Below are 16,059 nucleotides of genomic sequence, written 5' to 3'. Positions count from 1 at the left end.
AACAATATTCCCCCAGTACTAAAAGCCCTCTCTGAAGGGGAACCTACACCTGACCTAAATGATATTAAAAACTGGACACTACTGAGTTTGTTATTCAGAGATTATAAATTACTCTCCAAGGTTTTGGCCAACAGACTGAGTGAAGTCTTAGAACAAGTCATCCATCGTGATCAGACAGATTGTGTCCCAGGAAGATGAATTTTTATAATATTTCTGTTATCTGGGATATTTTAGATATCAGTAAGAGTCTTAACCAGATTTTGGTCTATTGTCAGTAGACCTAGAAAAGACTTTTGACCGAGTCAAACACAACTATTTATGAATGTGTTCATAGCATTTAGTTTTAGTCCTGATTTTGTTTCCATGATAAAGGTTTTGTACAGTGATGTTGAACGTATACTGAAAGTTAATGGTGACTTATGTGGTTCCTTATAAAGTTTATAGAGGTGTTAGACAAGGTTGTGTCTTGTCTGGTGTGTGTATACTTTAGTAATAGAAACACTTTTAAACAAGTTAAGAACAGATTTGTACTGATTATATATTCTGAAGTTCACAAACCTGTTTATCAGCTGATGATGATGATGATGATGATGATGATTTAATTAGTGATCAGAGGGAAGTTAATGTTGGAAATATCAAAAGTTTAAAAACATCTCTGCTACAAAAGTAAACTGATATGAATGTAAATCCATGGATGTCCATATTGTTTACAGAGTTAAACTGTTTCATGCCTTTCTGCAGTGTAATAGATGAACATTTATTGTGTTATAGTCTATTTGATGTAAGGAAACATTCTCACTAGAAATCTTTATTTGTGGTTTGGTTCTGTTTCTGTTAATTATTTATTCAATATATCTGACAATGTTTTGTTAATTGTAATAAAGGGTTTTTAAATCTGTTGATGAAGAGTGTGTCATTGTGTCTCTCTACAGGTTGTATAAGTGTGGTGTCTCAGATGAAGGCTGTGCTGCTCTGACTTCAGCTCTGAGATCAAACCCCTCACACCTGAGAGAACTGGATCTGTCTGATAATAAACTAGGAGACTCAGGAGTGAAGAATCTCTCTGCTTTACTGGAGAATCCTCACTGTAAACTGGAGACACTGTGGTAAGATCATATATTAAAACATTAATAATAAATCATGGTCTAATCTTCATCCAGGTCGTAATAATAGATAAACACATTGTGTATAAATAAAACACAGTCACAGTTGTTCTTGTCAATACTGAATAAACCATTTACACTTTCACAGTCTGGGTTTAAAAAATACACCAATGAACTAACAACTTCTCCAAAAGCTAATTAGAGTCAGACCCTGTTTTAGGTCTGATTACTGACAGTCTGATCTTCTCAAGAAAGATCTGTTCATGTGAACTCGGATTAAAACAGAGATTTTGTTGAGATGTGAAGCAGAGAAAAGTTACAGAAAACATTTACATTAATATTTTATTTCTCACATACACAACCATACACAATACGACACGTAGTGAAATGTTTTTAATCTGTCTGTGATTTAAACATAAAATAAATAGAATAATAAAAAAGAAAATAGAATAAAAATAGAATAGATGTAACAAATAGAAATATAAGAATCAGTTTAATGGAGTGTAAAAATAAATGTGAATATGGATCAGTGGCAGAACAATGTGAGTGTTTTAATAAAGTTCAGATGTGTTAAATACTGCAATATATGAAATATGTTATGTGTAAAATAAAAATCTGGCTGATGTATCAGTGTTGTGTATGAAAGTCCAGAAAAAGTCCAAGTTCTAGTCTTATGTGTTGTCCTGGTCTCTAAAGTGTGTGTTACTGAGTACACAATAATACACACTGTCTACAGTCAGAGTCGACACTCGAGCCCCAGTAAAATGTTCCTGATAAATCAGTGTCTGATGATGTAGATTACAGTAGATATGTCTGAAAATAGGCTTCGTCTTCATCAAACATTAATATTTACATCATGATTTAAAACAAGAAGACTGACTGTAATGTTAGCTGAAATGAAAATATCCTGTACCCTTCAGTAATAAGCCACGCCCATCATAAGCTACACCCATCACTGTGCTCCGACCATCACTGTGGTCTTCCATGACTTCCATGTTGTGTCCTTCCCCCTCATTGTATCCCAACATCTTTACTTACAACCCCCCCCCCCCCGCCCCCTCAGTGTGTCCCTGGTCTGTCCAGATGCTGCAGAACATAATGCAGTCCCACATTGACTGCATCAATCACAGACCTGTTTGCTCTGTAGGCAAACTGCAGAGGGTCCTGTAAGGTTCCAGTAATGTCCAAAACCAGTCTTTCAAATGATTTCATGACCGCAGACGTTAGAGCCACAGGTCTGTAGTCATTGATTAATTTTGGATTTCTTTGGGACGGGGATGATGGTGGAGCTTTTGAAGCATGAGGGGACTTCACACAGCTCAAGTGAACTGTTGAAGATCCGTGTGAAGATGGGGGCCAGCTGATCAGCACAGGTTTTCAGACAGGCTGGAGAAATGCTGTCTGGGCCTGGTGCCTTTCTTCTCTTGATCTTCTTGAAGACCCTACACACATCATCTTCACTGAACTGAATTTTAGGTGTGGTGGAGAGATGGGGGTTCCAGAAGGTGAAAATTGGGCTTTTTCAAACCTGCAATAGAACTCGTTCAGGTCGTCTGCCAGTTGTTGATTCACCACAGTGCTGGGGGAAGGTGTCGTGTAGTTGGTGATGGCTTTCAGACCTTTCCACACTGAAGCTGAGTTTCTAGAAGAAATCTGAATCCGTAGCTTTTTGGAATAATTCCTCTTTAATTATTATTATTTAAATAATGTGCTGTACAAATCGCGACTTGCAGTCAGATGATAAATAATAATCCCACATTGTATCTGAAGACTGAGGAAATGTAACTACCAGACTTTGGTTAGAGAGTCTGACGGTTAGAGAGTCTGACTCCTAACCCTAAGGTTGTGGGTTCGAGTCTCGGGCCGGCCACGACTGAGGTGCCCTTGAGCAAGGCAACAAACCCCCCCAACTGCTCCCGGGCGCCGCAGCATAAATGGCTGCCCACTGCTCCGGGTGTGTGTTCATGGTGTGTGTGTGTGTTCACTGCTGTGTGTGTGCACTTTGGATGGGTTAAATGCAGAGTATGAATTCTGAGTATGGGTCACCGCACATCTATACTTCAATTTGCACATCTATACTTCAATTTGCACATTTATATTTCAATTTGCACATTTTTTCCACTGTACACACAACTGTCTATTATACATGTGTTCATTTATCATTGCCATTCTGTTTACACTGTGGAGCTCCTGTACTACAACAAATTCCTCGTATGTGAAAACATACTTGGCAATAAAGACCTTTCTGAATCTTCTGATTCTTAGCCGTATGTGACGTCACGTCACGTCGTCGTCAGTACAATACACTTAACATTTATCACTGTGTTAATGAGTAGTATGTGAATAATGTGGATTTAGATGAATGAGGACTTCCTGTTTTACAGATCTCATTTATTTGCCACAGATTTGATCAATAATGTTAAATTGTTAAAAGAAGATTTTCTTTTCTCTTCTCATGTCTAAAATCTTCTAAAACTGGATGTGATTTAGTCATCAGTGAAAGCTTTTTGAAGTGATTTATTCATTTAGACGACTAGTTAGTTAGTTTTCTTACAAAAATACTAGTTGTGGATTTAAGGTTGTTTAGCTAAAAACGTTTACATGTGTAATTGTAGCAAAGATCTTTACAGTGAAATAAAATGTAAAACTGAAATAATAAAATGATCTGCAGCACAAAGTTACATTCATGTTTCTTACATTATATGATGAAAAACAAACAAACAAATAAATAAAGGCTTAGTTGGTGTTTTTGCCAAAAAAAAAAAAAAAATCTGTATTCAGGTTTCTGTAAAATTCTTGTGGGCCTGTGATCAAAGTGATTAAACACTAGAAATGTCCCTGTGTACAACCAGTGAAGAGTGTGTCATTGTGTCTCTATACAGGTTGTATAAGTGTGGTGTCTCAGATGAAGGCTGTGCTGCTCTGACTTCAGCTCTGAGATCAAACCCCTCACACCTGAGACACTTGGATCTGTCTGATAATAATCTAGGAGACTCAGGAGTGAAGAGTCTCTCTGCTGTACTGAAGAATCCTCACTGTAAACTGGAGACACTGAGGTAAGATCATATATTAAAACTGTTTCATGCCTTTCTGCAGTATAATAGATGAACAATTATTGTGTTATAGTCTATTTGATGTGAGGAAACATTCTCACTAGAAATATTTATGGTTTGGTTCTGTTTCTGTCAAAATTATTTATTGAACATATCTGACTAATGTCTTTTACACAATCTTCAATCTTATTAAACTGTGGACTAACTAACTGTGTCATCAGCATAACAGTGGAAGCTAATATCATGTTTATTAATAATTGTACCAAGAGATAGTATTGTTCTGTTATACTTAAATAAAACCTTAAAGTAATAGAGAACAGATTTACTAGTAATAATATGTTAAAAGTGTTGTTTTAAAGTGAATTTGTTCCTATAATAATTAGTCCAGTATCGATCGTTTGTTAAGGTCACATCACTTCTGGAATTTCTGGCCATAGTCCGCTGCTCATGACCTATAAATAAGAAGTAAAAGAAAACAAGTTTGAAGAGCACATGGTTTTACTGTCTGAGTGATCACTAGTTCACTAGTGTTCATTACATACATCATACACCTTTGGTCATTTTCCTCTTCTATGATGGTGAATTATTGTTTGTGTATTCTGTATTATTCTGTATTATGTGTATTCTGTTTAATTTGTGTTTTCCCCGTTTACCGCTCTCGCCGATGACATCACGCGCCATCGCTTCACTTCCGGGTTTTCCCCCATATAAGGAAGCGGGCCGACGGCGTAGAGAGTGGCGAGTTTAATGGCTAGTTTAATGGAGTTTTAATATTGTAAAGGAGTGTTTGCGGTTTCTGTGTGGATTATTCGTGGTGTTGTTTGGCGTTGAGAGACTCATTGTGGAATATTCCTCCCTTTATTGGATTATTCACATGTGAGGACACTATTACACCCATCCATAAGCCGGACTTCCTATCACGTCACTACATCCGGTGAGATTGTTCCATATAAGGACGTTTATACTCACCGAGGAATAAAAGGACACACACACACACACACACACACACACACACACACACACACACACACACACACACACACACACACACACACACACACACACAGACACACAGACACACACAGACACACACACACACACACAGACACACACACACACACACACACACTTTGGGTTTTTGTGTATTTTTTTTGTATATATTTGTAAATATTAATTTTGTACAATACACTTTGGTTTGTTTATATTGCTGTGTCTGTCTGTTTCCTGGTATAATTCTTGTATTAGGGAGTGGTGCCCCATTTAATGGTGTACGGTTTAGGTGTTACATACACGTGGACCGTTACAAGTTAAACACTAACTTTACCCATTTTAATGACATCAACATGTAGATGTCGACTGCAGTGTCACTTTAACCATATTGTCTAACTGGTGTTTGTACTTTCAGTATTTATAAAAATGAGAAGGTTCAGTGAAAGCTTTGAGGACGTGTTTGATCATTTACACTAGTGTGAGTTCATTATGTTTTATTTTATTTCCTTTAGTATCAGCTGTGATTCACTTGGAGTAAAAAGTTGGTCATCTCTGGTCTCAGCGCTCATATCAGAAACCTCCAAACTGAGAGAACTTCATCTGACTGTGAAAACACTGGACCTGTACAGTAATAAACCAGGAGACTCAGAAGTGAAGATTCTCTTTGCTGGACTGGAGAATCCTCACTGTAAAGTGGAGACACTGAAGTAAGATCATCTCTCTGAGACTCACAATAACTCACTAAAAGCAGCAGTTATATACAGTGTTGTTTTTCACCTGAAATGTTCTGTAACACTACAACATTCAGAACAAATAGATTAGTCATTAAGTGATGAGTTTTCTACAGAATCACTTAGGAATTAAATAAATAAATAAGGTAACATATTTTATAAAAATCCAGAGTCATTATTTTTAAAGCTATCAAAACTTTTGCAGCTCAAGTAAAATTAATATCAATAATAATAAATAATATAATAAAATAATATCACTGGTGAAGCTCCAGGGTCCTGGTCCCACCCATTTGGAGTCCTGGCCCACCTACATAAACTCTGTTATAATGTTAGAATTATTAATAAACCCCAGTTGTCACTCACTAGGAGCTGCTGCTTTAAGAAGCTTCATTGAGTGACGTTGCTCAGTAACATTTCTGTGTGGTGTGTAGTCGTGTAACAGACTAGTTTAATAAAGAGTTTATCTTCTCTGAAACAGACACCACACTGTGTCTTTACCCCTGAAACTCCTACACTGTAATCAGAGGATATAATAAGATGAAATGTGTTTCAGTTTGTGTTTACACTGGAGAACAGTGTCAGAGTGGAGATTGGACTCATCTGAGAGCTGAAGAACAGAACTGCAGTTGGTTTAGGAGTACATGGGGCAACACCGACACAAAGTCATTTTAACTCCAATTAAAACACTCAATGTATTTATTTAATATTACATGATATATTATATTAAAACAATAATTTATCTGATATCATTAGTTAGATTTTCCTTCATGATTTAACATCATAGCCTTTATGTTTAAATAAAAAATATCCTGTGTTTGAACTGATAGACTTTAAATATTATGTTAAGTGTCTGCAAACTACAAACTTTTTTACAGTCATGTAAGTTCTTTTGAGTGACAGCTGATTTTGAGTTTCTTCTCAAACCTGTGCCCACCCTGTTTTACCCAGGCCCACCCACTGTTCACAATCTGACAGGAATGTTTTGTTCAGTGTTAATTATACTTTATATAATAAAAATCTGTTGATGAAGAGTGTGTCATTGTGTCTCTCTACAGGTTGTACAAGTGTGATGTCTCAGATGAAGACTGTGCTGCTCTGACTTCAGCTCTGAGATCAAACCCCTCACACCTGAGAGAACTGGATCTGTCTGATAATAAACTAGGAGACTCAGGAGTGAAGAGTCTCTCTGCTGTACTGGAGAATCCTCACTGTAAACTGGAGACACTGAGGTAAGATCATATATTAAAACATTAATAATAAATCATGGTCTAATCTTCATCCAGGTCGTAATAATAGATAAACGCATTCTGTATAAATAAAACACAGTCACACTTGTTCTTGTCAATACTGAATAAACCATTTACACTTTCACAGTCTGGGTTTAAAAAATACACCAATGAACTAACAACTTCTCCAAAAACTAATTAGAGTCTGACCCTGTTTTAGGTCTGATTACTGACAGTCTGATCTTCTCAAGAAAGATCTGTTCATGTGAACTCGGATTAAAACAGAGATTTTGTTGAGATGTGAAACAGAGAAAAGTTACAGAAAACATTTACATTAATATTTTATTTCTCACATACACAACCATACACAGTACGACACGTAGTGAAATGTTTTTAAACTGTCTGTGATTTAAACATAAAATAAAATAGAATAATAAAAAAGAAAATAGAATAAAAATAGAATAGATGTAACAAATAGAAATGTAAGAATCAGTTTAATGGAGTGGAAAAATAAATCTGAATATGGATCAGTGGCAGAACAATGTGAGTGTTTTAATAAAGTTCAGATGTGTTAAATACTGTAATATATGAAATATGTTATGTGTAAAATAAAAATCTGGCTGATGTATCAGTGTTGTGTATGAAAGTCCAGAAAAAGTCCAAGTTCTAGTCTTATGTGTTGTCCTTGTCTCTAAAGTGTGTGTTACTCAGTACACAATAATACACACTGTCTACAGTCAGGGTCGACACTCGAGCCCCAGTAAAATGTTCCTGATAAATCAGTGTCTGATGATGTAGATTACAGTAGATATGTCTGAAAATAGGCTTCGTCTTCATCAAACATTAATATTTACATCATGATTTAAAACAAGAAGACTGACTGTAATGTTAGCTGAAGTGAAAATACCCTGTACCCTTCAGTAATAAGCCACGCCCATCATAAGCTACACCCATTACTGTGCTCCGACCATCACTGTGGTCTTCCATGACTTCCATGTTGTGTCCTTCCCCCTCATTGTATCCCAACATCTTTACTTACAAACCCCCCCCCCCCCCCCCCCGCCCCCTCAGTGTGTCCCTGGTCTGTCCAGATGCTGCAGAACATAATGCAGTCCCACATTGACTGCATCAATCACAGACCTGTTTGCTCTGTAGGCAAACTGCAGAGGGTCCTGTAAGGTTCCAGTAATGTCCAAAACCAGTCTTTCAAATGATTTCATGACCGCAGACGTTAGAGCCACAGGTCTGTAGTCATTGATTAATTTTGGATTTCTTTGGGACGGGGATGATGGTGGAGCTTTTGAAGCATGAGGGGACTTCACACAGCTCAAGTGAACTGTTGAAGATCCGTGTGAAGATGGGGGCCAGCTGATCAGCACAGGTTTTCAGACAGGCTGGAGAAATGCTGTCTGGGCCTGGTGCCTTTCTTCTCTTGATCTTCTTGAAGACCCTACACACATCATCTTCACTGAACTGAATTTTAGGTGTGGTGGAGAGATGGGGGTTCCAGAAGGTGAAAATTGGGCTTTTTCAAACCTGCAATAGAACTCGTTCAGGTCGTCTGCCAGTTGTTGATTCACCACAGTGCTGGGGGAAGGTGTCGTGTAGTTGGTGATGGCTTTCAGACCTTTCCACACTGAAGCTGAGTTTCTAGAAGAAATCTGAATCCGTAGCTTTTTGGAATAATTCCTCTTTAATTATTATTATTTAAATAATGTGCTGTACAAATCGCGACTTGCAGTCAGATGATAAATAATAATCCCACATTGTATCTGAAGACTGAGGAAATGTAACTACCAGACTTTGGTTAGAGAGTCTGACGGTTAGAGAGTCTGACTCCTAACCCTAAGGTTGTGGGTTCGAGTCTCGGGCCGGCCACGACTGAGGTGCCCTTGAGCAAGGCAACAAACCCCCCCAACTGCTCCCGGGCGCCGCAGCATAAATGGCTGCCCACTGCTCCGGGTGTGTGTTCATGGTGTGTGTGTGTTCACTGCTGTGTGTGTGTGCACTTTGGATGGGTTAAATGTAGAGTATGAATTCTGAGTATGGGTCACCGCACATCTATACTTCAATTTGCACATTTATATTTCAATTTGCACATTTTTTCCACTGTACACACAACTGTCTATTATACATGTGTTCATTTATCATTGCCATTCTGTTTACACTGTGGAGCTCCTGCACTACAACAAATTCCTCGTATGTGAAAACATACTTGGCAATAAAGACCTTTCTGAATCTTCTGATTCTTAGCCGTATGTGACGTCACGTCACGTCGTCGTCAGTACAATACACTTAACATTTATCACTGTGTTAATGAGTAGTATGTGAATAATGTGGATTTAGATGAATGAGGACTTCCTGTTTTACAGATCTGATTTATTTGCCACAGATTTGATCAATAATGTTAAATTGTTAAAAGAAGATTTTCTTTTCTCTTCTCATGTCTAAAATCTTCTAAAACTGGATGTGATTTAGTCATCAGTGAAAGCTTTTTGAAGTGATTTATTCATTTAGACGACTAGTTAGTTAGTTTTCTTACAAAAATACTAGTTGTGGATTTAAGGTTGTTTAGCTAAAAAAGTTTACATGTGTAATTGTAGTAAAGATCTTTACAGTGAAATAAAATGTAAAACTGAAATAATAAAATGATCTGCAGCACAAAGTTACATTCATGTTTCTTACATTATATGATGAAAAACAAACAAACAAATAAATAAAGGCTTAGTTGGTGTTTTTGCCAAAAAAAAATAAAAAATCTGTATTCAGGTTTCTGTAAAATTCTTGTGGGCCTGTGATCAAAGTGATTAAACACTAGAAATGTCCCTGTGTACAACCAGTGAAGAGTGTGTCATTGTGTCTCTATACAGGTTGTATAAGTGTGGTGTCTCAGATGAAGGCTGTGCTGCTCTGACTTCAGCTCTGAGATCAAACCCCTCACACCTGAGACACTTGGATCTGTCTGATAATAAACTAGGAGACTCAGGAGTGAAGAGTCTCTCTGCTGTACTGAAGAATCCTCACTGTAAACTGGAGACACTGAGGTAAGATCCTATATTAAAACTGTTTCATGCCTTTCTGCAGTATAATAGATGAACAATTATTGTGTTATAGTCTATTTGATGTGAGGAAACATTCTCACTAGAAATATTTATGGTTTGGTTCTGTTTCTGTCAAAATTATTTATTGAACATATCTGACTAATGTCTTTTACACAATCTTCAATCTTATTAAACTGTGGACTAACTAACTGTGTCATCAGCATAACAGTGGAAGCTAATATCATGTTTATTAATAATTGTACCAAGAGATAGTATTGTTCTGTTATACTTAAATAAAACCTAAAAGTAATAGAGAACAGATTTACTAGTAATAATATGTTAAAAGTGTTGTTTTAAAGTGAATTTGTTCCTATAATAATTAGTCCAGTATCGATCGTTTGTTAAGGTCACATCACCTCTGGAATTTCTGGCCATAGTCCGCTGCTCATGACCTATAAATAAGAAGTAAAAGAAAACAAGTTTGAAGAGCACATGGTTTTACTGTCTGAGTGATCACTAGTTCACTAGTGTTCATTACATACATCATACACCTTTGGTCATTTTCCTCTTCTATGATGGTGAATTATTGTTTGTGTATTCTGTATTATTCTGTATTATGTGTATTCTGTTTAATTTGTGTTTTCCCCGTTTACCGCTCTCGCCGATGACATCACGCGCCATCGCTTCACTTCCGGGTTTTCCCCCATATAAGGAAGCGGGCCGACGGCGTAGAGAGTGGCGAGTTTAATGGCTAGTTTAATGGAGTTTTAATATTGTAAAGGAGTGTTTGCGGTTTCTGTGTGGATTATTCGTGGTGTTGTTTGGCGTTGAGAGACTCATTGTGGAATATTCCTCCCTTTATTGGATTATTCACATGTGAGGACACTATTACACCCATCCATAAGCCGGACTTCCTATCACGTCACTACATCCGGTGAGATTGTTCCATATAAGGACGTTTATACTCACCGAGGAATAAAAGGACACACACACACACACACACACACACACACACACACACACACACACACACACACACACACACACACACACACACACACACACACACACACACACACACTTTGGGTTTTTGTGTATTTTTTTTTGTATATATTTGTAAATATTAATTTTGTACAATACACTTTGGTTTGTTTATATTGCTGTGTCTGTCTGTTTCCTGGTATAATTCTTGTATTAGGGAGTGGTGCCCCATTTAATGGTGTACGGTTTAGGTGTTACATACACGTGGACCGTTACAAGTTAAACACTAACTTTACCCATTTTAATGACATCAACATGTAGATGTCGACTACAGTGTCACTTTAACCATATTGTCTAACTGGTGTTTGTACTTTCAGTATTTATAAAAATGAGAAGGTTCAGTGAAAGCTTTGAGGACGTGTTTGATCATTTACACTAGTGTGAGTTCATTATGTTTTATTTTATTTCCTTTAGTATCAGCTGTGATTCACTTGGAGAAAAAAGTTGGTCATCTCTGGTCTCAGCGCTCAGATCAGAAACCTCCAATCTGAGAGAACTTCATCTGACTGTGAAAACACTGGATCTGTACAGTAATAAACTAGGAGACTCAGGAGTGAAGATTCTCTCTGCTGGACTGGAGAATCCTCACTGTAAAGTGGAGACACTGAAGTAAGATCATCTCTCTGAGACTCACAATAACTCACTAAAAGCAGCAGTTATATACAGTGTTGTTTTTCACCTGAAATGTTCTGTAACACTACAACATTCAGAACAAATAGATTAGTCATTAAGTGATGAGTTTTCTACAGAATCACTTAGGAATTAAATAAACTTAGGAATTAAATAAAAAAATAATTCTAAAAATTAAAAAGATTAATTATTTTTAAAGCCAGCAAATCTTTTCCAGCTCAGATACACTTAATATAAATAATAATAAATAATATAATAAAATAATATCACAGGTGAAGCTCCAGGGTCCTGGTCCCACCCATTTTGAGTCCCGCCCACCTACATAAACTCTGTTATAATGTTAGAATTATTAATAAACCCCAGTTGTCACTCACTAGGAGCTGCTGCTTTAAGAAGCTTCATTGAGTGACGTTGCTCAGTAACATTTCTGTGTGGTGTGTAGTCGTGTAACAGACTAGTTTAATAAAGAGTTTATCTTCTCTGAAACAGACACCACACTGTGTCTTTACCCCTGAAACTCCTACACTGTAATCAGAGGATATAATAAGATGAAATGTGTTTCAGTTTGTGTTTACACTGGAGAACAGTGTCAGAGTGGAGATTGGACTCATCTGAGAGCTGAAGAACAGAACTGCAGTTGGTTTAGGAGTACATGGGGCAACACCAACACAAAGTCATTTTAACTCCAATTAAAGACTCAATGCATTTATTTAATATTACATGATATATTATATTAAAACAATAATTTATCTGATATCATTAGTTAGATTTTCCTTCATGATTTAACATCATAGACTTTGTTTAAATAAAAAATATCCTGTGTTTGAACTGATAGACTTTAAATATCATGTACACTATATTAAGTGTCCATACACACTAATGATGACCGGTGACACAATCCTATTGAATGGTGAAGCTCTGTGTGTGTGTGTGTGTGTGTGTGTGTGTGTGTGTGTGTGTGTGTGTGTGTGTGTGTGTGTGTGTGTGTGTGTGTGTGACATAACTGATAAATGAACAGATCTCTTTCAGCTCATTTTACAGTCATTCAAGTACTTTTGAGTGACAGCTGATTTTGAGTTTCTTCTCAAACCTGTGCCCACCCTGTTTTACCCAGGCCCACCCACTGTTCACAATCTGACAGGAATGTTTTGTTCAGTGTTAATTATACTTTATATAATAAAAATCTGTTGATGAAGAGTGTGTCATTGTGTCTCTATACAGGTTGTATATGTGTGGTGTCTCAGATGAAGGCTGTGCTGCTCTGACTTCAGCTCTGAGATCAAACCCCTCACACCTGAGAGAACTGGATCTGTCCTGGAATGAACTAGGAGACTCAGGAGTGAAGATTCTCTCTGCTGTACTGGAGAATCCTCACTGTAAACTGGAGACACTGAGGTAAGATCATCTCTCTGAGAGTCACATGACCTGCTCCTCAGTAAGACACATTCTCTAATAGTGAGACTGAAGCAGAAGTTTTAGGTTCATCATCAATGTCCTGAGGAGGAAGATTGTTTCTTTTCACTGCACACTGATGATTTCTCACAGACTCTGATGTGACTGCAATGTGTCTGAAATTACTGTGAAATTTACTAAAACATTGGAACTAATCACACAAACTGGAGCTGGGACACAAACTAAATGTACTGTGTGAGCTGCAGGGTTTAAAAGCAGCACTGACATGGAAATGATGGAAATAAATAGAACTTGGAGACTAAAATTACACAAGAGTCTCTGATCAGCTCACACTTTCAGAATATAGAATTGATGGATTTACCCTCCATCAGGGGGCAGAAGGGCTGCATGATGAAGGTTAAAATGATCATCAAGAGTCAGTTATCTGTCAGCTATCAGCTTTTTTATTTCAATTAATTTCACTTATTTTTTTACAGTAAAATCAGTAAAACTTGTTATAAACAGAACAGAAATAAAGAAGTTCTCTGTATTATAATATAAGAAGATGTAAAATTCTGTTCAGTGTACAAGTGGGTCTGTTTTACACTCTAACTGTTATAATAAAATTAAATTGTAATAAGACTCCACTGTAGAAAACAGAATGATTCAGAGCTGAATGAACTAAACCTACACTATACATGTCAGTATTTGTACTATACATTTGTGTTGTCAAGGTTTTTGTTAGAAACACAAGTCTATCAACATGATCCAGCTTTAGTGAGGACCACAAGAGAGTAACAATATTCCCCCAGTACTAAAAGCCCTCTCTGAAGGGGAACCTACACCTGACCTAAATGATATTAAAAACTGGACACTACTGAGTTTGTTATTCAGAGATTATAAATTACTCTCCAAGGTTTTGGCCAACAGACTGAGTGAAGTCTTAGAACAAGTCATCCATCGTGATCAGACAGATTGTGTCCCAGGAAGATGAATTTTTATAATATTTCTGTTATCTGGGATATTTTAGATATCAGTAAGAGTCTTAACCAGATTTTGGTCTAGTGTCAGTAGACCTAGAAAAGACTTTTGACCGAGTCGAACACGACTATTTATGAATGTGTTCACAGCATTTAGTTTTAGTCCTGATTTTGTTTCCATGATAAAGGTTTTGTACAGTGATGTTGAAAGTCTACTGAAAGTTAATGGTGACTTATGTGGTTCCTTATAAAGTTTATAGAGGTGTTAGACAAGGTTGTGTCGTGTCTGGTGTGTTGTATACTTTAGTAATAGAAACACTTTTAAACAAGTTAAGAACAGATTTGTACTGATTATATATTCTGAAGTTCACAAACCTGTTTATCAGCTGATGATGATGATGATGATGATGATGATGATGATTTAATTAGTGATCAGAGGGAAATTTGATGTTGGAAATATTAAAAGTTTAAAAACATCTCTGCTACAAAAGTAAACTGATATAAATGTAAATCCATGGATGTCCATATTGTTTACAGAGTTAAACTGTTTCATGCCTTTCTGCAGTGTAATAGATGAACATTTATTGTGTTCTAGTCTATTTGATGTGAGGAAACATTCTCACTAAAATCTATATTTATTGTTTGGTTCTGTTTCTGTTAATTATTTATTGAATATATCTGACAATATTTTATTAATTGTAATAAAGGGTTTTAAAATCTGTTGATGAAGAGTGTGTCATTGTGTCTCTATACAGGTTGTGGAAGTGTGGTGTCTCAGATGAAGGCTGTGCTGCTCTGACTTCAGCTCTGAGATCAAACCCCTCACACCTGAGACACTTGGATCTGTCCTATAATAAACTAGGAGACTCCGGAGTGAAGAGTCTCTCTGCTGTACTGGAGAATCATCACTGTAAACTGGAGACACTGAAGTAAGATCATATATTAAAACATTAATAATAAATCATGGTCTAATATATATACACACTGTTTGTTCACTTCCCTGTCGCTAGTCGTTGTATGTGTTTCTGTTTCCTGTCAACCCGGTGTTCTGCCTAGTCTTGCCTACCTGTCTGTGTTCCTGTTTCTTGTTTTGTTTATTAAATGTTTCACTGCAATTGGATCCTCACTCGCCTTTGCCTCATCACGACACTATGAATAAGTTTAAATGAGACTTCCTTTATTTTATTTGGAATTAAATACTGATTTAGAAGTAGTCAAACCTTTTTCCAAACAATATCATCTGTAAACCGGGTCTAGAAAGAATGAAAATAAGGCAAAGATACAATATTTCTGTGAAATAAAGTTCTTGTACATCTATTGTGGGAGTTAAAGGACAAACATATCCTACCTTCAGAGGTATTAACAATATTAGGTAGAGACCAAAGTTGAGTATTTATTCTTGTTGAATATTTAAATAAAGTACAAATTTTATTAGATATGGCATCAAAAACTTTAGCATAATCCTTTGGTGTTACAGTGATTTTGTAAAGAGCCAAAAACTCACCAAAAGTGAAAAGAAAACCATTTGAATTAAACAACTGATCTGCCAGAATTATGCCATTCTTAAACCAATACTCAAGAGAAAGAGCTTTACGTTTATACACAATGTCCTTATTATTCCAGATATAATACCAGTGCGGTGAGAAATTGTGCTTATAGATCAATGACCATGAAAGAAAAGCCTGGCAATGAAACTCAGCTAGTTTTATTGGTATTTTGTTAATATCGTAATTGCAACTAAGGAAAAACTGAATGCCACCCAAGTTGGAAAAAATGTGAGGGAATAAAATTCCAAATGGAGTTGTGATTTCTGATTATCTGTCTAAGCCAATTAACTTTAAATGTATTATTTAATGTTGCAAAATAGAAAAA

General features: G+C 36.6%; 1 protein-coding gene across 11 annotated transcripts in view; it reads left to right on the top strand.

Moving 5' to 3' along the window:
* Positions 1–16,059, top strand: part of LOC132858818 (NACHT, LRR and PYD domains-containing protein 3-like) — an 86,742-nt gene that overhangs the window by 11,335 nt on the left and 59,348 nt on the right. For 5 of the 11 annotated variants that reach the window (XR_009649653.1, XM_060889304.1, XM_060889299.1 and 2 more), the window contains 8 exons: positions 933–1,106; positions 3,986–4,159; positions 5,659–5,853; positions 6,933–7,106; positions 9,974–10,147; positions 11,600–11,794; positions 13,037–13,210; positions 14,943–15,116. Coding sequence is in view for 10 of the 11 variants with exons in the window: in XM_060889304.1 (XP_060745287.1) it covers positions 933–1,106; positions 3,986–4,159; positions 5,659–5,853; positions 6,933–7,106; positions 9,974–10,147; positions 11,600–11,794; positions 13,037–13,210; positions 14,943–15,116 (1,434 nt within the window). In the remaining variant the exon portion in view is untranslated. The remainder of the gene's footprint in view (positions 1–932; positions 1,107–3,985; positions 4,160–5,658; positions 5,854–6,932; positions 7,107–9,973; positions 10,148–11,599; positions 11,795–13,036; positions 13,211–14,942; positions 15,117–16,059) is intronic. The other 6 variants (XM_060889298.1, XM_060889297.1, XM_060889302.1 and 3 more) reach the window with 5 other exon arrangements.

The sequence above is a fragment of the Tachysurus vachellii genome, chromosome 16, assembly GCF_030014155.1.
Source record: "Tachysurus vachellii isolate PV-2020 chromosome 16, HZAU_Pvac_v1, whole genome shotgun sequence".
NCBI lineage: Eukaryota > Metazoa > Chordata > Actinopteri > Siluriformes > Bagridae > Tachysurus > Tachysurus vachellii.
Note: the sequence above shows the minus strand (reverse complement) of the source record. Positions and strands in the feature narration are given on the sequence as shown.